Source organism: Hypanus sabinus, chromosome 10 (genome assembly GCF_030144855.1).
Source record: "Hypanus sabinus isolate sHypSab1 chromosome 10, sHypSab1.hap1, whole genome shotgun sequence".
Lineage (NCBI taxonomy): Eukaryota > Metazoa > Chordata > Chondrichthyes > Myliobatiformes > Dasyatidae > Hypanus > Hypanus sabinus.
In genome coordinates this window covers 41,167,071-41,190,028 of record NC_082715.1, presented here as the reverse complement: position 1 = coordinate 41,190,028, position 22,958 = coordinate 41,167,071, and the positions used below count along the sequence as shown (strand labels likewise).

Sequence of the window (22,958 nt, the reverse complement as noted above, 5' to 3'; positions counted from 1 at the left end):
TTTACTACATTTATTACAGTAGGTTACAGAATCAACGGTTGACCAACCAACCGCAGATCAGGAAAGCCCGAAAGTTCTCTCTCCAGCACTCATTGTTAGAGCATGTATGGACTATTTTTTCTTGTCATTTTTCCCTAAACAATACAGTATAACAACTATTTACATAGCATTTACATTGTATTAGGTATTATAAGGAATCTAGAGATGATTTAAAAGTACAAGCAGTCCCTAGGTTATGAATGTGTTCCGTTCCTGAGTCCATCTTTAAGTCGAATTTTAAGTCAGAACAGGTACATCTGGTATTATTTAGCCTCAGTTAGTAAAACGTTTGTCTTACCTTTCTATGCATATAAAACACTGAAGAAACATATGTATTTCAATAATTAAACCACTGCATTGCTTAGTAATAACTGTAGCTTTCATTGGGACAGGACCTTTCAAATGCTCTATTAAAATTGTTCCAACTGTTGACCAACTGTAGTCTAACACTTTTCCAATGACCAATGGCGTTTCACCTCTTTCCAACTGCTTTATTACTTCCACTTTATTTTCAATCGTGATCGTGATTATTTTCGTGAACAGAAACACTGTGGATTCCGATCTGCGCCAGGTCATAAAGTTCACTGCACTGATACAGGTTAAATAAGGGACTTGAGCATTCGTGTTTTTTGGTATCCACGAGGGGTCCCTGAACCAATCCCTCACGGATAAGGAGGGCTGAATATATAGAAATGACTGAAAGGTACTGGACAACTATAAAATTAGCACCGTTTTATGAGCAAAGTGATCATATCCAAAGTTTAAAAAAATAGCTTTATATTTTAAATCATTGCAGATTTCAGGAGCGAAAGCATCAAGACCGATAAGAAGAAACATAACTCAAGTGAAGGTAGTGTGATGGTTAAGTCTACAAAGTGATGTAATTTTACACAAAGACTTGATGAACAGGAGGCTACATATGGAACATTTATAGAACACTGATTCATAAGATTCAGGTTGGACCATTGCGCTTGACCCAAGATGACACCACTTACTACAAAATGTAAAATTCCTGAAATGGGTCTCAGCAACTACTTACCAGCGGCCTTATCTTGTTCGCGCAACATTGTGTAAATACAGTGATCAAAAAAATGCTCCAAGCTGTCAGATGCTTTCCCTAGCAGTGATTTGATAACGTTCTTCAGCTCCTTACTTGTAAGGCAATATGGATAATCTGCAAAGTATTTAACAAAAAGGCAGCTGATGTTAAAAACAGTTGTTCTTGCAACTGCAAGACCAAACATCACAAAGCACCATCAAAACTGAAAAGATCAAAAATGAAAAATTGCTCATTTGTTGTACCAACTCAATTCATTACAACAGTGCACTGATAGTATAAGGTGAAACAATAGTGCAGAATACAGTGTTGCAATATAGAGTAATAGCGCTGGTAAGGTGCAAAGGCTCAACAAGGTATATTGACATCATTTTATTGTACATGACTCATTTTTCATTATATTTGCCTGCTTCTCTAACATGCTGGTCACCGAATTATAGGAAAGATGTCAACAAAATAAGAGAGTACAGAGATTTACCAGGATGTTACCTGGGTTTCAGCACTTAAGTTACAGAGAAAGGTTGAAAAAGTTAGGTCTTTATTCTTTGGTGCGTAGAAGGTTGAGGGGGGACTTGATAGAGGTATTTAAAATTATGGGGGATAGACAGAGTTGACGTGGATAGGCTTTTTCCATTGAGAGTAGGGGAGATTCAAACAAGAGGACATGAGTTGAGAGTTAAGGGGCAAAAGTTCAGGGGTAATACGAGGGGGAACTCCTTTACTCAGAGAGTGGTAGCTGTGTGGAACGAGCTTCCAGTAGAAGTGGTAGAGGCAGGTTCAATATTGTCATTTAAAGTAAAATTGGATAGGTATATGGACAGGAAAGGAATGGAGGGTTATGGGCTGAGTGCGGGTCAGTGGGATTAGGTGAGAGTAAGCTATCGGCACGGACTAGAAGGGCCGAGATGGCCTGTTTCCGTGCTGTAATTGTCATATGGTTATACACTATTACACAGAAATTGTGACACTACCATCAGTAAATCCATACTGCACCATTTTTAATCATCTCCACTGTAATCACGGAATCTCATTTCAATGGATGCATATGATACTACATTACAAGATTTAGGGTTTTCTAAATGGCAAACAAATTACTTACTATTCTGCAACCTCTGACCCTAAAGTACAATTGTGTACTGTTACTTCTTCAAATGAAGATTTCAAAATAATTTAGTTTTAAAATAGTACTTAAGCTTTCACACTTACCATGTTTATTACTCTGCCATTATTTAATGCTCATATGTGCTGCTTAAAAAGATTAACAATACTGCTATCAATATGTTGCAATGTGAATGGCTGCTCACTTAGCTAAATGTTTTTGTTTTGAACTAACATCTTAAAATTAGGTATCAATAAAAGGATGTTTGGGCCACACAAACAGGTATTTCATGGTTTGAGAACTCTTTCCAGGACTAGTGTCAGGTATTGACTAAATTCTGAGTCAAAGTGAAACTGTTGAATTTTAATCAATTATAACTTGTTGATTAAGGGGCCTACCACTATTGACCGCCATACATAGAGGTTGGTCAATGGAGCAAAACAATCCATAACATGGCTACAAAACATTTTAATTAGGTTATTTGGAAATACTGTGTGTGTGTAGGGGGAGAGAGGGGGGGGGGGAGAGAGGGGGGGGAGAGAGGGGGGGGAGAGAGGGGGGGGAGAGAGGGGGGGGAGAGAGGGGGGGGAGAGAGGGGGGGGAGAGAGGGGGGGGAGAGAGGGGGGGGAGAGAGGGGGGGGAGAGAGGGGGGGGAGAGAGGGGGGGGAGAGAGGGGGGGGAGAGAGGGGGGGGAGAGAGGGGGGGGGAGAGGGGGGGGGAGAGGGGGGGGGAGAGGGGGGGGGAGAGGGGGGGGGAGAGGGGGGGGGAGAGGGGGGGGGAGAGGGGGGGGGAGAGGGGGGGGAAGAGGGGGGGGGAGAGGGGGGGGGAGAGGGGGGGAGGGGGGGGAGAGGGGGGGGGAGAGGGGGGGGGAGAGGGGGGGGAGAGAGGGGGGGGAGAGAGGGGGGGGAGAGAGGGGGGGGAGAGAGGGGGGGGAGAGAGGGGGGGGAGAGAGGGGGGGGAGAGAGGGGGGGGAGAGAGGGGGGGGAGAGAGGGGGGGGAGAGAGGGGGGGGAGAGAGGGGGGGGAGAGAGGGGGGGGAGAGAGGGGGGGGAGAGAGGGGGGGGAGAGAGAGGGGGAGAGAGGGGGGGAGAGAGAGGGAGAGAGAGAGGGAGAGAGAGAGGGAGAGAGAGAGGGAGAGAGAGAGGGAGAGAGAGAGGGAGAGAGAGAGGGAGAGAGAGAGAGGGAGAGAGAGAGAGAGAGACATATGCATACTAATAGAGACACCTAGTAAATAGAGTCCAACTGACCATAAGAATACTGACTGAGGGTGGGCTCAGATTCCGGTGCCTGCAGTTTATAATTTAAGTAACCAGCCAAATCCTTCACCCAGACAGATGGGTTCCCAGGAAACAAGTCCTGACTTTTATCCATTTGCTCCTGAAGTTCTTTCAAATCAAGCTGCAGTAAAAAAAAAGCATGTTAGATATTCAACTTCAATTAACACTACAGAAAAATTGTATAATTTTGTTTTGGTTTTCCAACAGAAAAAATACTGCATAGCAATAATTAATAGATGAAGAAAAATGTTTTTTTTAAGTTGACAAATACTAAGGTCTTCCAAGGAAGGAAAGGATAGAATATCACTTAGCAAATTCTGAAAAATATGCAGCCTATGAAAAACTTAGAGCTTTCAAATACAACAATTAACATGCCATGGTGAGATACAGAGAGCAAATCAATGGCTCATTTATTTCTGATAATTATATACGAAGCTCTAGAATTCAGAATGTCAAAGACAGTCAAGTTGCTTCTTAACGTCAGTGGGAAATAAGTTACTTGTCACATTTAGACTAGATGTGACAAGTAACTTATTTCCCACTGACGTTAAGAAGCAACTTGACTGTCTTTGACATTGTGAAAATATGGCCAGCATGCTAGGCTAATAGCTAATTTGAAAATCTTGGGATTTCTATCAAGTAAAAGTTGTAAAGAGATAATCTGTGAATCTGAACAAGCCAAGAAGTTTCCACGTGATAGTGATTGTGTCAACTGTGTTTGGAGTACAAAAAATCATTTCTACTATATTCTACAGAAGCTGAAAAATAAATATTTTAATAACTGTAGATATTATATTTTTATAATGCAAGATTTCAATACTTTCACCAAGACCAGTTTAAGAGAACTCCAACATATTGCACTGAAAGGCAAAACAAAATAGAAAATACAGAAAACAAGTGTTTGAATACGTACAGCTTTAACAGCCACCTCTAAAGAAGGAAATGTCTTGTGTTTCGGTCCACTGTCACCACTAGATTTCTTGACCAATTTCCCCCCAGAGGCTGGCTTCTGCTGCGCTGGCTCAGCTGATACGGGAGGAACTTGCTCTTTGTTCTGCTTCTTTCCCATTTTCTCGAATCCAAGTTCAAAGAGGGTTTCAGAAGGTTTCAAAGGAGCTTTAAAAAAAGTGTTATGTCAAATAGTTCTGCTTTCACAAAGAAATACTAAAAATTACATTTCAACATCTGTTTAATATATGGACGGGTGTACAAGACAATTTCCAAACATGCAGTTGACCAAACTTGGAAGGATATGAATTGATTGTAAGGATAGAATATGCCAGAACTTTGCCAAATTTCATAGTGTCTTGAGCTTTAGAAATGAAAAACTCACATGCTGTCAGATATCTATTGAAAAGACCATAAGATATTGTAACAAAGTTAGGCCATATGGCCCATTGAGTCTGCTCCACCATTTCAACATGGCTGATCTATTTCCCGCTCAACCCCAATCTCCTGCCTTCATGCCCTGGCTAATTAAGAATCTATCTACCTTAAATATCCCAATGCTCTCCACAGCTACCTGCGGCAACAAATTCCACAGATTCACCACTCTCACACTAAAAAAAAATCCTCATCTCTGTTCTAAATGGGTGCCCCTCTATTCTGAAGCTGTGTCCTCTGGTCCTAAACTCCCCCAAACTAAAATTCACATCCACTCTATCAAGGCCCTTCAACATTTGATAGGGGGGAAATTTCAGTGGAACCTCATTCTTTTGAATTCTACCGATTACAGATCCAGAACCAAACAGTCCTCATATGTTAACCATTTCATTCCTGAAATCATTCTCATGAACCTCCTCTGAACCCTCTCCAATGTCAGCTTATCCATTCTTACATAAGGGGCCTAAAACTGCTCACAATACTCCAAATAAGGCCTTACCAATGCCTTATAAAACCTCAGCACCACATCCTTGCTTTTGTATTCTAGTTCTCTCAAAATCAATGCTAACCTTGCATCTGCCATCCTCACCATCATCTCAATCTGCAAGTTAACCTTCGGGGAATCCTGCACCAGGTTTCCCAAGTCCCTTTGCACCTCAGATTTTTGAATTTTCTCTCCATTTAGAAAACTGTCTACATCTTTATTTCTTCTACCAAACTGCATGATCATTCTCTTCCCAACACCGTATTCCATCTGCCACTTTCTCCTAAATCTGTCCAAGTCCTTCTGCAGCCTCCCTGCTTCCTCAACACTACCTGCCTCTCCACCCACCTTTGTATCATCCACAAACTTGGACACAGAGCCATCAATTCCATCATCCAAATCACTAAGGTGAAACATAAAAAGCAGTCCTAATAGAAACCCCTGTAGACCACTAGTCACTAGCAGCTAACCAAAAAGTTTCCCTTTATTCCTACTCTCTGCTTCCTGCCAATCAGCCATTGCTCTCTCCATGCTAGTATTTTTCCAGCAATACCATAGGCTCTTAACTTGTTAAGCAGCCTCATATGTGGACCTGTTAAAGTCCTTCCAAAAATTCAAGTACACAACATCCACCTATTCTCATTTGTATATTCTGCTTGTTATTTCCTCAAAGAATCCCAACAGATTTGTCAGGCAAGATTTCCCTTAAGAAACCCATACTGACTACAGCCCATTTTATCATTTTATGCCTCCAGATACCCTGAAACCACATCATACCAGATCCTTAACAATCAATTCCAATATTTCCTAAACACTGAGGTCAGTCTAACCAGCCTATAAATTCCTTTCTTCTGCCTCTCTCCCTTCTTAAAGAGTGGAGTGCTGTTTGCAATTTTCCAGACACTATTCATTGTTGAAAGAACTAATGCTTCCAGAATCTCTTCAACCACCTCTTTCAGAACCCCGGGGTGTAGACCATGTGGTCCAGGGGATTTCTACCTTTAGAACTTTCAGTCTCCCAAGTAATAGCAACTTCACATAACCATTTTCCACATGCATTTTCCTGCGACTTCAAATTCAGAGTACATGTCTTACCCCAGTTAAAGCACAGTTCTGTTCCTGTGAAAGTCACAGTTATTAAGTGTGAAAATTTACCAAGCTCTGTTTGTGCCTGGTGGTTGTTTTGTCAATGCTGGACAAGACAATGAAACCAGAATTACCCTTTGTATACTTAATCCGAGCTTCTACAATTAGGTGAGACACATTGTCTTGAGCACATTGCTATTTGTATTGCCTGAGTAACACTTTTCATTAATCATACTGACACAAAGTACTGCACAAAGATTTGGTAGACCAAGATCATTTGTCTGGTGTTGCAACTATTCTCTACCCATGGTGCCCTCAGGATATCACTGCATTTTGTGAGTCAGTAAAACATTTCCCCTTTGATCTCTTATCAGGGCTCCCTGTTGCCACGCTCCCAAATGCTGATGCTTTGCCAATAGACATGCTCTGCTTGAGTGATAATTATCTTTGCTCCATTTTGTTAATTCTGTTTATGGACAGAATATATCAGATTAAAAACTATCTGCAAATCAGATCTCAGTGCTGCAGACATCTGCATGAACAAGAAAAAAAAATCAAAACACCTGATAAATTATCTCATACAAGAACTACAGTTAACGCAGTCTATACTAAAACACAGGCCAGCTATTCTTTTATCAACACATCATCAGAATTCTTCACCCCTAACTTTTAACAAAAAGGACCAAGTAGTGAACATTAAAAAAAAGCTTCCATTACTCAATTAACTACATTTTAAATTTTATCCCAACATTTCAAACCTTTGTATCACCTCATTCAAATGAACATTTGCCCAATCTGTTGTCATATAATTTTGATCCTGAGCATCAGCAGTTTTATAACTTTCTTCACTACAGGTGGATACTTTCTCCCTCAAGACTTCATAACCGCCAATGCTTTCAATTTCGTTTAGAAGCTCACCAAGATTCATTAAAATATACAAAATCAGTAATGTTAAATTACTTTTTATTCAGACTAGAAGTAGTAGGCTTGGGCCCCTTACAGATAGGGACAAGGGAAATTATAGCAGGGAAGAAAAAAAATTAATTGGTGAATATTTTGTCTATTTTCACAGAAAACAAAACCCGCTGAAGAATCTGGGCCCAGTGATAGAAAGGACCAAAGGTTTAAAAAAAAGTAGAATGATGAAGCTTACAAATGCAAGGGAGACAATGATTTGCATCCTAAAGTTTTGAAAGATGGATATGCATTGATTCTAGAACTATTGTTATGGATTGGAGGTGGCAAGTTCAATCCCACTAGTTAAGAAAGGAGGAACCCGTACCAAACACTGGTAGTGAAATGATGGAACCCATGATAAACTAGCAAAACACCTGAAAAAGATATTATTTAGAGGCAAATGTGGATTTATGAAAGGAGAATGATTCTTGATTAATCCACTAGAATTCATGGAGGTGATCATACAGTTAAGTAATGAAAGGTTAGTATAGCTGGTGTTCAAAGTGACCTCATACAAAAGTCGTACCACCATGTGAGTGCTAGAAACAATTCTAAAGGCAAATAGTATATCAACCCTCATTACAAAGATACAAACACAGGAATGAGGAAGTCTTGTTGCATCTCGTAGAGCTTTACCTGAAGCTGTAACTGAAATATTGTGATCTCCTTACCAAAGAACATCAGCACTTACAATAGATTCAGATTCAAAAACTTAATTGTCATTCTAACCGTACATCGGCTCTGCAGGGCAGAATTGAGACAGTGTTTCCCAGGAGCAAAGATGGATAGATCAAAGCAAAGATTCACCAGACCGGCCATCGAGAATGCAGGTTTGCGTACAGGAGGGATTTTTCTTACCATATTCTCCAGAGCTTAGGAGAGAAGAGACCTCATTAAAACACTTGACACACTACAGGATGCATCTAGCAGAGGAGTCTTGGATCAAACAGCAGAATAAGACCCAAGCCAATCAGAACCAAGAGGAAATGACATTTCTTTAGTTAGTAAGTATTGAACTTTGGGAATTCTTTACCCTGGAGAAGTGTGAAAGTTCAGTCACAGTGTTCGTTCACAACATTCATTAAACAGCTGGATATGAAGATGATCAAGGGATGTGAAGATTGTGCAGGGAAAAGGCTCTGAAATACAAGACTGGGCAGTACAAAGGCTGTCACACAACTCCAGCCAGAACTTCAAATGCTGTTTCTGGAGTTTGCACATTCTTCCTGTGACTGAGAGTTTTCAACAGGTGCTTGTTTCCACCCACTTCCAGTAAAGATAGCGCTGAACTACAGGCACCGTCAAGGTCACAGCTCAAGCTTAGTGGTTCTTAGAGTCATAGGGGAGGTTTTAAGAACAGACAGAGGAATTGGGCGTCAGGTTAGGGCTCAGGACAGGGATATGGAGGAGTTAGAGGTCAGGCTGGAGTCTAGGCCTCTGCTCTGTGCTTGAAGGCCAGTGATGGGGACACGCAAGGAAGGACACTCGTAGTCAGACCAGCAGGTGTTGGTTATTAACACAAATGTGACATTTCATTGTACGTTTTGATGCACATGTGATAAATAAATCTGTAACTAATTTCATCATCACAAAGACATGCAACTGGTAGGTTATTTAGCCATTGTAAAATACCCCAAATGTACAGGCGAGTGGGAGGCAAGTAATTGATGAGGTTTGGAGTGTAAAGATGGAGAAAATCAGTAGGGGAATTTGAAACAGTAGACAGTAGATAGGCTAAATGGTCTCGTATGTGGGGGAAAAAAATGGATAATGAATGGCAAAACAAGCTCAAGGGACTAGCTTCTCCCTATAGATGCTGCCTGGCCTGCTGTGTTCCACCAGCATTTTGTGTGTGTTGTTGACTAGATATCCTGCTAGTTATGTTACACAAGTCAGTGAATCTTTTGCCAAATGAATAATTCAACAATAGAGTTCATGCTATTTCAATGTTTAAGTCACACTGGCCTAAAAAGTTACAAACTCCATTACCTTGCAGGTGCTGAGCAACTTCAATGCTGGCAAGACTACAAATCAAATAATCTTAACACTATGGCATTTCTACCACTGATAAAGGCAGGTTCGAGTGTAAGTGCTGATGCAACTTAATGCCATTTCAAAATAATCTCAAAACATTTTTTAAAAAATCTATACCATGCCAAAGAATCATTATGTGCCGGCAACAATAGCAATGGAAATACAGAGAATCTACTACTAAGGTTGTTCATATCCTTTGACTGTTTTATCACCAATAAGAAAAAAATCAGTGAACACAAATGAGAAAAGATATATAGTACAGGTAACATGGCATATGTAGCACACAACATGGGTTGTATTTTCAGGGAACTTGCCCTTTATTCAGAAATGTTTAATCATACTTTCAACTCCACCAAAAAGAAAATCACAGTAAGTTTTCATTTTTTGAAAAAAATAAAACACCTCAGCTTATCCTACACTATAATCAATTTAGGAAAGTACAAATAACATTGGGCTGCCAAAATACTGACCTATCCAGGCACAGCATCAAGGCAAAACCGAATTGCTGGAATTGCTTAGCCGTGGAGTGGGGGTGAAGAGAAGAGGGAAACAGTCAATGCTTTGGATTAGAGGGCTCTTGATCAGTATTAGAAAACTGAGTAGACAAATATGGTTTGTTACAGAACAACAGTTATGTTTAGGTACTGCATAACAGTCGGTAGAACTTTTTTAAAAAAGTTGGAAAGAAAAAATGAGAAATATTGAAGCGGAAATTGCAGCCTCATCCACGAAAAACAATTTCCAAAATCGCTAACTTCAGTTGAGCCCAGATGGCGGCACAGTATCCATACAAAAGCAGAAGGGCTCATCCTGACTTTCTGGAATACTTTGGATAAATGCCAGTTAGAGATCAGACAGTGAGACACACCAAGTTAAACATAACACCTGGCGACTCTCTCCTCAAGCCTAGCACGCCATTCAATGTGATCGCAGCTTATCTATCACCCTTAGACTCCAACTCTACTGTACCAGAAACTCTTTAGTTCCTCTCGTTGATCTGACTAAACCTTTAAACTTTTCCCAATCCTTTCTAAAGTAAATGACAGCTTTCATCTATATCTTATCGTACCCTTCCTTCCCCCACCCTGCAATTTAAATATACTCCTCACAAGATTGAGGGCCCTTGTCCCGAAACATTGTTTCTTTCACTGTTCACCCGCTTCTGCGTTTTGTTAAAATATCGCCTTCCCGAGCAGCTTTGGGGTGTTTTTTTGCTCTAATTATAGCACATGGAAACAAGAGTGTCACTTGCATCAAAAGATTCAGAGATAAAATTGTGAACGGACACACAATCATGTGTCGATACGGGGCGACTCGGGACAAACCACCCTCAGTCCCCGAGCCTCCACCGTGCAGAGCCCGTGTCGGAGGTGGGAGGGCACGGCGCTCGATACTCACAGACTGGGTCTATCCGAGGCATATTCTCTGACAACGCTTTCCGGGCTAGCTTCTTCTCATTCTTGGTGAAGGCGGCTTTCTTGTTCTTCTTGTTGACGATCTCCCACTTGCCGGAAGACGCCATGAACGACATCGGGCACTGCGACCACCAGCCGCTCCACCGCCTTCCTAGGCCGGGCGCCTTTCAAACGGCGTCTCCCAGCCAATCAGAGCGCTCGAGCCCAGCAGCCCGGCACGCGGAGCACCACGTCGCCGTTATTACAAACAACCAGTGGCGAGAGGGGGAGGGCTCCACTGGAAGGGCGGGGCGAGTGACGTAACGTTACGTCACGGCGTTCTCGCTCATTGATAAGTTACCTGATCTTCCAGGTTCATTCACGCAGCGTCAATTTTCCAGCTCAGCGCCATGTTTCTGCACTGTTCTCATATCCCTTAAAGTCACATGTTTATCATCCACCGTTTTCATTGAACTCAATAACTGAAGTTCCACGGCACTTCTAGAGAATCACAAATACATTTGTTTTGTTTTGTAACTTCAACATTGAACCAATTCAAAGGAAGACACGTGAAATGTGAATCTAACTTCGTGTTTACTTTTAAGCGAGGAGTGCACGTATCGCTTGATAGCGTGATGACGTACACAAACACGTATTTATACATATATACGCGTAATAGGTTGTTTAAATCAAAATCAGATTTAATATCACCGGCATATGTCGTGAAATCTGTTGTCTTAACGGCAGCAGTACAATGCAATACACACACAAATTAAATTAAATAAGTAGTGCAAAAAATAAAAATAAAGTAGTGAGGTAGTGTTCTTAGGTTCAATGCCCATTCAGAAATCGGATGGCAGAGGGGAGGGAGCTGTTCCTGAATGGTTGACTGTGTCTTCAGACTTCTGTACCTCCTTCCTGATGGCAGCAATGAGAACAAGGCATGACCCGGGTGGTGGGTGTCCTTAATGATGAATGCCGCCTTTTAGAGGCATCACTCCTCGAAAAATGTCCCGGACAATATGGAAGCCAGTGGCCATGATGGAGCTGACTGTTTATATTTTGCACTAGGTTATTTTCATAATCTATTATCTTTTTCTTTATTGCATGCATAGTGGTTCCTTGTTGCTTTTTTAAGTTTTCCCAATCATCCAGTTTCTTGGCAACTTAGTACACACAAGCTTTTAGTTTTATGTCTTGTTTTATTTCCTTAGTTATCCAAGACTGGCTCTCACCACTCTTACTGCCCTTGCTTTTAACTGGACAATACTTGTGCTGAGCACCATGAAACATCTCTTTGAAAGTCTTCCACTGTTCCTCAACCTTCCCACCATATAGCTTGTATTCCCAGTCTACCCTTGTGGTGAACTATGTGCCTGTCGGGACACGCCCCTGCTGACTGCTCCTGTGGCTCCTCCCACAGGCCCCTGTATAAAGGAGACCTGCGGCCTGACGCTCGGCCTCAGTCTCCAAGACCTTGTATGATGGACACTCACTCCTGGTTCCTTCTTCCAGTCAATAAAAGCCGATATCTCGCCTACGTCTCAGTGTGAGTTATTGATGGTGCATCAACCCTATCCAACTCCTCCCTCATCCTATTGTAGTTTCCCTTGTTTAGGCATAACGCACTGGTTTTAGATCAAACTATAGCACCGTCTATTTGTATGAGGAACTCAGTCATACTGTGATCACTCTTTCCAAGAGAATCCCTAACTACAAGATTTGCTAAATTTTACCTGTCTCATTGCACAGGACTAGTTCCAAGATAGCATGTTCCCTTGTAGGTTCAGTAACATGTTGTTCAAGAAAGCTAACACATTTGCATTTTATGAAGTCTTCCTCAGGACTGTCTCGACCAACTTGATTCACCCAATCTATTTGCAAATTAAAGTCTCCCACGACAACCGTAAATGCCTCAGATATTTCTCCGTTTATTGCCTGTGCCACTGTAATGTTATTATTCGGTGGCCGATAGTCAACTCCCACCAGTGATTTTTTTCCCTTCACTATTCCTAATCTCTACCCAGATGGATTCAACATTCTGCTCTGTAGATCATATATCATCTCTATCACCCTGATCTCATCCTTAATCAAGAGCACTACCCCCACCTCCCTTACCTTCCTGCCTATCCTTCCATATTATCTGATATCCTTGAATATTTAATTCCCAATCCTTTCAGCCCTGTAACCACGTTTCTGTAATGGCCACTGAATCATACCCCTTTATACTGATTTGTGCCACAAGTTCACTGACATTGTTACAAATACTATGAGGATTTACTTTATCTTTATCCACACTTTTCTCTTTTACTTTATCCATACTTCTCCAATCTGTTGAACACCGCCCCCCCCCCCACCCCAGCTAGTTAGTTTAAAGCCCTGTCTACAACCCTAGATATGTGATTTGCCAGGATCCGGGTCCCATTACTGTTCCGGTGGAGCCTGCCCCAATGGAACAGCTCCCTCCTTCCCTAATACATCCTTCCTTTTATACTCTAGTCCTCTTGAAATGAATGCTAACATTGCATTTGTCTTCCTCACCACTCACTCAACCTGCAAATAAACCTTTAGGTTGGTTTAGGAGTTAAGTTTGTTAGTCCTTTGCACCTCCGATTTTTGAATTTTCTGTCTTTGCCCATTCTCCTAATTTGTCTTTTTGTAGCCTATCTACTTCCTCAGAACTACCTGTTCCACCTATCTTTGTATGGTCCACAAACCCAGCCATAAAGCCATCTATTTCATCATCTCATCATTGGCACATAATGTAAAAGGATGTGATCCCAACACAGACCACTAGGGAACAACACTAGCCACAGATAACCAACCAGTAACGGCTTCCTTCATTCCCATTTTTTGCCTCCTACCATCCATCTTACATGTAATACAATGAGCTCTTAAGTTGTTAAGCAGCTTCATATGTGGCATGTGTCAGTCCAGAGCTTCCTCTACTGTCACAATGAAGCCACAATCAGGTTGGAGGAGTAACCACCTTCTATTACATCTGGGTAGCCTCCAACATGATGGCATGAACATCGAGTTCTCGAAATTCCGAACTCTCTTCGTTCACTATTCCTGTTTCGGTCTCTCTCCTTATACCCTTACCTGCCCATCACGACTATGGAGGAGGCCCCAGAACCTTTGATCGTTCCACAGCCTCAAGTCTGACCTTCACATCAGTCCTAAAACTAGATAACAACCCAATTAAATAAGTATCACAAAAAACATTATACTTTCTCGTTTATTTATTGATACAAATGATCCAATATTACATGTATTTGTTGGAAAAGTATGTGAATCTCCCCTACAAAAGCTATTTGGAGTCAGGTGTTCCAATAAATGAGACGAGATTGAAGGTGTGGGTTGTAGAGGTGTCCTGCCCTATAAGAAAGACACGCAAAGTCAGGTTTCCAACAGCGTCTGCTCTTCTCAAGAAAGATCTGTTCATGTGCACCATGCCTCAATCAAAACAACTTTCAGAGGACCTTAGAAGAATTGTAGAGCTGTATGAAGCTGGACAAGGCTGCAAAAGCATTTCTAAGGACATGAGTGTTCATCAGTCCACAGTAAGAGATATTGTCTACAAATGGAGGAAACTCAGTACTGTTGCTACTCTCCCTAGGAGTGGACATCACACCAAGAGCACAATGTGCAATTCTGAAGCAGGTGAAAAAGAATCTAAGGGTAACAACAAAAGTCCTGTGGAGATCTCTAGAACTTGCTAAGGTCTCTGTTCATGAGTCCACCTTAAGAAAAACACAAAACACGAATAGTGTTCATGGAAGGACACCACGGAGGAAGCCACTGCTCTACAAAAATCATTGCTGCACATCTCAAGTTGCAAAAGACTACCTAGATATTCTACAATGCTTCTGTGGACAGATGAGACTAAAGTTGAACTTCTTGTTAGAAATGCACACTGCTATGTTTGGAGGAAAGAGGGCACTGCACACCAACACCAAAACCTCATCCCAACTGTAGAGCATGGTGAAAGGAGGATCATGGTTTGGGGCTGCTTTGCTGCCTCAGTGCTTGGACAGCTTGCAATCATTGAAGGAACAAAGAACTCAAAATTTTATCAAGACATATTACAGGAGAGTGCCAGAGTAGCAGTCTGTCACTTGAAGCTTAAAAGAAATTAGATAATACAACAAGACAATGATCCGAAAGACAAGATTAATCATCAACAGAATGGTCCAAAAGGAAGAAAATCTGTGTTTTGGAATGACCAAGTCAAAATCCTGACCTTAATCCCATTGAAATGTTGTGAAAGGACCTGAAGGAAGAGGAAACCCACCAACATCCCAGAGTGGAAGCGGAAAGTTGGGTAAAGAGGAAAGCCCTAAAATTCCTCCAAGCTGACATGCAGGACTGATCAACAGTTACTGGAGACCTTTGGTTGAAGTCATTGCTGTACAAGGAGGTCGCACCAGTTACTGAAAGCATACTTTTTCCAATAAATGCATGTAATATTGGATAATTTTCTCAATAAATAAGTGAACAAATATCATGCTTTTGTATTCTTTATTTAATTGTGTTCTCTTTATCTAGATTTAAGAAGATCTGATCATATTTTAGTTCATATTTCCTACAGGGTTCACAAACCTTTTGTTTGTGTGTGTGTGTGTAGTTTATAGCTAAGCAAGAAGAAGTGTAGTGTATTTAATATTTCAGTAATATTCAATTAGTTTCATTAGTACATAGCTTTATATTGGTGAGACCAGTTTAGATTAAGAGACCACTTCAATGAACACCTGCACTGTCTACCAGGGTAAACTGAATCTCCTGGTTGCCAAACACTTTACATAATTCTCCCATTCCCACATCAAAGTGTCTATCTTCAGACTCCTCCACTTGCCATGATGAGGTTAAACACAAACTAAAATAGCATCACCTTACATTCCACCTGGATGGTCTCCATCCCCGTAGCATCAAAACTGAATTCTCCAGCTTCCAGTAATCCACACTTCAAACCCACCAAACCACATGCTCCACCCATGTCCCTCTCTTCTGCCCTCCCAATGTATTTATCAGTGGACTGTACCACATTTAGGGATTCATCTTTGGATCTGAATGAATATGCCACAGCTGTTAGCAACTTCATCAGGTCCTGTGTGGATCAGGGTGTGCATTTGAGAATATACCCATACCAGAAACCATTAATGAACCATGAGATTCACAGTCCGCTGAGGCTAGATCTGTGGTGTTCAAGACTGGTGATTCAGAAATCTACAAGAATTCCAAGTATGACTTACTTAAGACCATCTTAAGAGTGGAAAAACAATTCCAAGTGAATATGGTGATAAAATCGGATGCATGTCAGCTATTTCAAGATTTGCAGGCCAATACTTCCTACAAGGTGAAACCTAACATCATAATTGGCTGTGATACTTCACTCCCTGATGAGCTACATGACTTTTATGCATGCTTTGAAAGGGACAATAAAACTATACCTGCATGAATCTCTGCAGCATGTGCTGACCCTGTGATATCTGTCTCAGAGATGACATCTGAACATCTTTCAACTTAATGTCAATCTTCTGGAATATATTTTATCATTTGTTAATTTTTTTTGATAATATATATTCTATGTGTTGTGTGTGAGTTACATGTACTGTGTTGTGCACCTTGATCTGAAGGAATATAGTTTCGGTTGGCAGTATACATGTATAACAATAAACCTGAACTTGAACTTCAAGAGGGGGATCCTTCACAAGGCATCAGATCCCGATGGTGTACCTGGCAAGGCACTGAAAACCTGTGCTAACCATCTGGCTGGAGTGTTTAAGGACAGATTCAGTATCTCACTGCTGCAGTCAGAGGTTCCACCTCCTTTGGGCACCTAAGAACAGCAGGGCAAAATGCCTCAACGACTATCACCCAATAGCATTTGCATTACAAGTACCGTGATGAAGCTTTTTCAGTAATTGGTCATAGGTAGAACTAACTTTGGCTTAAGCAAGGATCTGGACATGCTGCAGTTTGCTTATCACTATAATTGATCTACAGCCAATGCAATCTCTTTGCCTCTCCACTCAGCATTAGGCCACCCGGACAACAGTGAGACCCAAGTTTGTTGATTATTGCTCCACACTTAACATTATCATCCCCTCAGTACTAGGCCCCTGTATCCCCCTTTGCAACTTGATCCTCAACTTCGTCATTGGGAGATCAATCAGTGTGGATTGCAAATAACATCTGCACCTTGCTGACAATCAACATTGGGACACCTCAAAGTTGTTTGCTTAGACCACTGCTCTACTTTTACACTCATGATTGTGTGGGTAGGCACAGTTCAAATGCCACATATAAATTTGCTGATGATACAACCATTGTTGACAGAATCTCAAATGATGTACAAGAGTGAGATATACATCAGTTTGCTGAGTGGTGTTGCAGCACCAACCTTGCACTCAATGTCAGTAAGACCAATGAAATGACTGTGGACTGCAACAAGGGGAAGTCAGAAGCAAACACACTGGTTCTCATTTAGGGGTCAGAGGTGGAAAAGGTGAGCAGCTTCAAGTTCCTGGGTGTCAACATCTCAGAAGATCTATCATGGTTTCAACATATTGATGCAATGACAAAGGCATCACACCAGTAGCTATATTTCATTAAGAGCTTGAGTAGATTTGGTATGTCACCAAAGACTCTAGTAAGTTTCTACAGAACTACCATGGAGAGCATTTTCACTGGTTGCATCACTGTAGGGTATGGAGGGGCTAATGCTGAGGATTGGAAAAGGCTACGGAGGGTTGAAAACTCAGCCAGTTCCATCATGGGCCTCCCAACCATCCATCATTTTTGGATGGAGTTCTTCCATCATTGTACTTCTGCCTGAGAGATGGTTTCTGTGAGGAAATCCAGTCACCTATAAATGGATTAGCACACCAAATAAATATCTCTTAATTATTATATTGAATTATTAGCTGCCTTCTGAGTCCATTGAATTCTTTGTGCAGTTCAAAAGCTGGTAATCACATTTCAAACTGCTCATCAGATCACAGTCCTCCAACGATAAGCAACATGCAGATTTATAAGGTGACAGCAACAGAAATATAGTAAAATGTCAGGAGTGGGTTCCTGCTAAATAATAAAGACATAAATATAGCATTCATAGAAATAGATTATTTACACAATAAAGTATCCTACTTTTCGAGGTGAACAGCACTTTCCACATTTTCACAGCATAATGAGAGGGCAAGATCTGGAACTGATTGCCTGTACAGATGATAGATATAACCACCTAGTGCTTTCAAAATAGATTTTCTTTTCAGAAACAATTATTTCCAGGAATATGACGGGGAAAATAGGGGGAGGGGAGGATGTGATTGCTCTCCGAGAAGCCTGCATTAATTTGATAGGTCTAATTAAATCTTAATTTAGATAATAAGCCTTTTGATTCTTCTTACAGAAGTGTATGATGTCACACTCTCCAACATTAAACTCCATTGGCATATTTCCATCAACTCACTCAACCTGTCTATAATATCTTGCAGAATCTAAATATGTTCATCAAAATATGCCTTCCCTTTTACTTGTGCAATGTCAGCAAACTTGGACAGTTATGAATCATAAATAATTGAGGACCAAAAACTGTTCCTTGAAGCCTTAACTACCTGTCTGTCCAGTCTTAATAAAACCAACTCTGTCTTCAGAGCTATTTTCAGACTACGTTCCTGGTCAATTATTCATCAACAAGCTTTCCTTGTTTTTTCTCTCTCCCTTCTCTTTGAAATACATGGATTTGAAGAAAACATGTTCTGACATGTGAAAATAAAGAGCTCTTCCTGTTTGTTAAGCCAGAAAGTGGTGAATCTGTGGAGTTTGTTGCCACAGGCAGCTGTGGAGACCAAGTCTGTAGGTATATTTAAAGCAGAGGTTGATAGATGATAGTTTCAGGGCATGAAGGATACGGGGAGAAGGCAGGAGACTGGGGCTGAGAGGAAATATGGAACAATGATGAAATGGTGGAGCAGACTCAATAGGCCAAAAAGCCCAATTCTGCTCCTATGTCTTACAATTTTATAATTAGACTATTTTGCATCAGTCTGAAATAGATTATGTGCTGTGATATTTTGCACAGGGAAATGTCTGAACTTAAAATGATTTCAATGGCTACAATCCAAAGTACTTTTAAAGACTTTAAGTTTACTTATTTAAAAAGTCCATGTGCAATTATTTTCACAAATTCTGTGATGAATATCAAAAACCCCTGAAAAAGACAAATCTCCCCCTCATTCTCAACATCTTTCACAATTGATCCCCACAAGTATGCTTATAAACAGCATACAAAACGAAACTGTAATCATATTTGCTAGCTGGCAACTATGCCCACTCAGTAGTGGAGACTATGATTCCACCATTACAGATAGCAATCTTCAGCGAATGTGATTCATCCCACGCAACATCATGTAACAAGCTGAGAACACTGGATATAGCATAAGTTATTGGACCAAAGGAACATATTCAGTACAGTAGTGAAAATTTGTGTTCCAGAATTAAATGGGGCCTGAGCAAAACTATTACCAGTAGAGCACTCCAACATGGGTACAAGGTAAATTATAAAAGGCTACTTATGTCTTGGTCCATTACAAAAAGTTACATTTACTCTGCAAATTACTACTCAGTCCACTCACACTCATAGTGACTGGTGCATCAAGTAGCATTTAAGTATTATTATCCTGCTCATTAATGTCCATTTTGTGTTTTCTTCACATCTGTGACTGAAAGAGCCATTTGAAACAGTGTGTCATTAAAGAGACCAGTAAAACTGAACTCTTTGGGAAAATAGGAAGAGACTCGGATGCTGGAGTAATACCTCGCACAAATATAGATTATACTGATTATTAGAGGTCAATCATCACTGTCTCAGGACATCACTATCATCTGGGTAGTGTCCTTGGTTCAACCATTTCCAAACCTTTATCAAAGATCTTCCATAATAAATTTCAGATGCGGGTATGTTCACTGATGATAATGGTCGGGGAAAATTCAAGACACTGGTTCCTTGATCTTTAATTCCTTAGAGTTTAGAAGAATAGGGTGACATCTCTAAAATGTACAGAATTCTTCTAACTGGAACTAGGGTTCAGGTCACTTAGATCTTTAGTGAAGATATATTTCTTCCCTTACTGGGTGATGTTATCTTTAGGCTTTTCTCTCCTGGATGGCAGTAGAGATAGATTTTATTTAGTCAAGGCAATGTATTGGCTGGCAAAAATAAATTATGCCCAGGCATCTTCCACTGCTTAGAAACGGAGTGGAAACCAATCATCCTCTGTCCCAAGGGATAGAAGATAATAATGGTTCAGATTCAATTCCCTCACCAATTAGGCATTCAATGTTTCAGCTGCCTTAGGAAGCTCTTCAAATTGTACCGCAATTTTTGGACACATGGACACTACAACAGAAGTTTTTAAATAATTTTATTTCAAAAGTATTTAGTTTAAGAACAAACTGACCTGTCGACTCCATTTAAATTTACAAACTGCTCAGTGTATCTTCTAAACAATTTTAAATCATTAGTGACATATGTTATTAAGCTTTCTTTTTATCACAATTTTGTCTTTTATAACAAGGAAATTATTAGTCTTAAATATATCAAAGAATATTTTTAATGTAAGAAGAGTCAAGTACATTCAGCTACACTGGCCCATGGAAATCTTCCAATTACGCAAAATATTAATGTAATCTCAAAAAATTAACCAGGAATAAGTCTGAGTCCATTTTCCTGATTGTGCCCAAGCAAAAAAAAAAACCCATCTGATAAGTACAGCAATCTTTCCCTAAGTATGCTGCAGACCTGCCTTCCTTGTGCCTCCCATATTCCAAAGTACTGGATATTCTGTTAGAAATGCTGTCTCTTTAAATTCAAGCTGTTTGGTAGAGCTGAGGTTTATTTCTGTCCTTCCACAAACCTACACAGGTACAGTCAGCCATCTCTATTTCTTCATAAATTGCACAATTCAGAAGTCAGTGCAAGAACAATCCAGTGGTCTCCACCCCCAATCCCCTCTGCAGTGCAACAGAAATAAACGTCTCTAGATTTTGCATAGCAAAATATCAGACAGCGTGATTTTCAATATTTCACAAACTTTATGTTCAAACTCACAGTGCTGCTCTCGATGCTCCTCTTCAAGTCATGGAAATCCTGCAGTCCCAGGCCAAATGGAACCGTTGTATGAGGCTTTCCCAGCGACCTGACTACTGCTATGCAGCACTGTCTCAACTTCAATTTTCAAATAAGAATTACAGCCATGGATTCTGAATGTTGCTCACTATCATATAAAAATACAACATCCTTTGCTTATGATACAGCAGGATTTACCAAATTTCTATTATCTGTTCTAGCAGATTTGTTCCTTGCTTTACAATTGTAGAATGAGCCTAACAGAGTGTTATCATTGGCTATTTTTCTGTAATTCTTGCTAATTTATTTATATTGTTCTACATCTATAGGTAAATTGGAAGCATCTGCCACTTTGGTAGCTATTATAAACTGGTTTATGTGTAAGAAGGTGAAAAATATTCCCTCAAGAGAACAAATTCTCTAAAGATAGTTCATGTTTTTTCATGTGACCATTGTCAGAGACAAAACCAGCATTCTGCCTTTAAACAGGGGAGCTCAAAAATGGATAACAACTGAGCTCTGGGGACAAAATTTCCATAATTATCTATTGTTAAATACCATGGAGAAATAGAATAAATATGACTGAACATATAATTTGACATTTTCCATTAATGGCTGGCAGGTTTCAAACTGAATGGTGCAAGTGTAGCTGTGAGAATGCATAAACCTCCTGGTTTGAGAAATCTTATCAATGAGCATAGGATGATTTAAAATATTTTTATATAATTGTCTAATTGTTCATGGAATTATGTGATAACACAACTGTGAAATTGTAACTTAGAAGTTATCCTGTGATTAATGTACAGTCCTACATTGAAACAACCCAGAGACAATAAATAATTTGCATGATTCTTGTTGTCCATGTATTCTTATTGTTCAGAGACAACAAGAATCATGCAGGTTTTGTGCACACATCACAGTTCATGTTTTGTCCCCTGTTCATTGGAATACTCTGTTCATTTTCCACACCTGCTCTTCCACTTTTCACATTTTGTCATCCTGCTGTAAGTAAAAATAGAAAGCCACAGCTTGGGAACAGGCCCTTGGGTCCACACCAACTCAGTCAGCCCATTTTTATTCTACCAGCATTTTTGTCAAATTCTCTTCAGATTCTACAAGTCATGATTGGTCATGAAAACATCAGTGCAGTCCCCTGAAGTTATTCCTCTTCAGATTCATTGGGTGTATTTGAAGCAGAGGTTGATAGGTTCTTGATTAGTCAGGGTGTTAAAGGTTATGGGGAAAAGGCAAGAAAATGGGGTTGAGAGGGGTAATAAATCATGGTTGATAATAAATCAACCATGATGGACCAGACTCAATGGGCCAAATGGCTTAAGTCTGCTCCTATATTTATGGCCTTATGAAACAAACAGTGAGATAGCAGATAATGAGAGTGAGACTGTGGTTTGTTCGCAAAGACATGCTGGGCCAAAGAGCCTGTTCCAGTTCTGTATTGCTCTACGCTCGTCACTGAAGCTCCTTCCCACAATTGTTACGATTTCTGCAGTGATGCCATCTGCCCTCAGTGCTTTGTTATTTTTGAGTTTGGATAAACGCACCTCCGCATTTCCTGTTGGCCAGGAGTCGCAACAAAGCTTGTCTGAACACGTGGAATGGAGTCCTGTCAAAGACAGAATTGCAACTGAGGAAGTCTTTGAAGAGTTCCTTCTTGCAGACATCGACTATCCTGACCCCAAAGATTTTGCTGTGGTTCTTGGCTCTCAAAAAGGTAGAGCCCTGGGCATTGCTCATACTGAATAAAAGCATTTGCATTAACCATTAAGCAAGCACCTAAAGTAATTCCATTTCATTCTTCCCATAATCCTAATCAAATTGCACCTCCCATGATTTCTCCATTTACCTACATACATGGCCAAATGATTTACCAACCTGCACACTCGCAGTGTTTGGAGACCATCACTCAGGAGGAAACCCCATGAAACACATTAGAGGTCAGGAATGAATCTGGGTTGCTGGAGCTATGCCATTGAGTCACCATTTTCTCAGCTGTTAATGGTTT

The 22,958-nt window shown here is 40.6% G+C and overlaps 1 protein-coding gene across 1 annotated transcript in view; it reads right to left on the bottom strand.

Moving 5' to 3' along the window:
- Positions 1–11,084, bottom strand: part of tmem214 (transmembrane protein 214) — a 37,437-nt gene extending 26,353 nt beyond the window's left edge. The window contains exons 1-4 of the mRNA XM_059981736.1: positions 10,814–11,084; positions 4,385–4,587; positions 3,442–3,592; positions 1,079–1,213 (exon numbers count right to left, since the gene is read on the bottom strand). Of these exons, the coding sequence (XP_059837719.1) occupies positions 1,079–1,213; positions 3,442–3,592; positions 4,385–4,587; positions 10,814–10,946 (622 nt within the window). The 5' untranslated portion in view covers positions 10,947–11,084. The remainder of the gene's footprint in view (positions 1–1,078; positions 1,214–3,441; positions 3,593–4,384; positions 4,588–10,813) is intronic.
- Between the last annotated feature and the right edge of the window lie 11,874 nt (positions 11,085–22,958).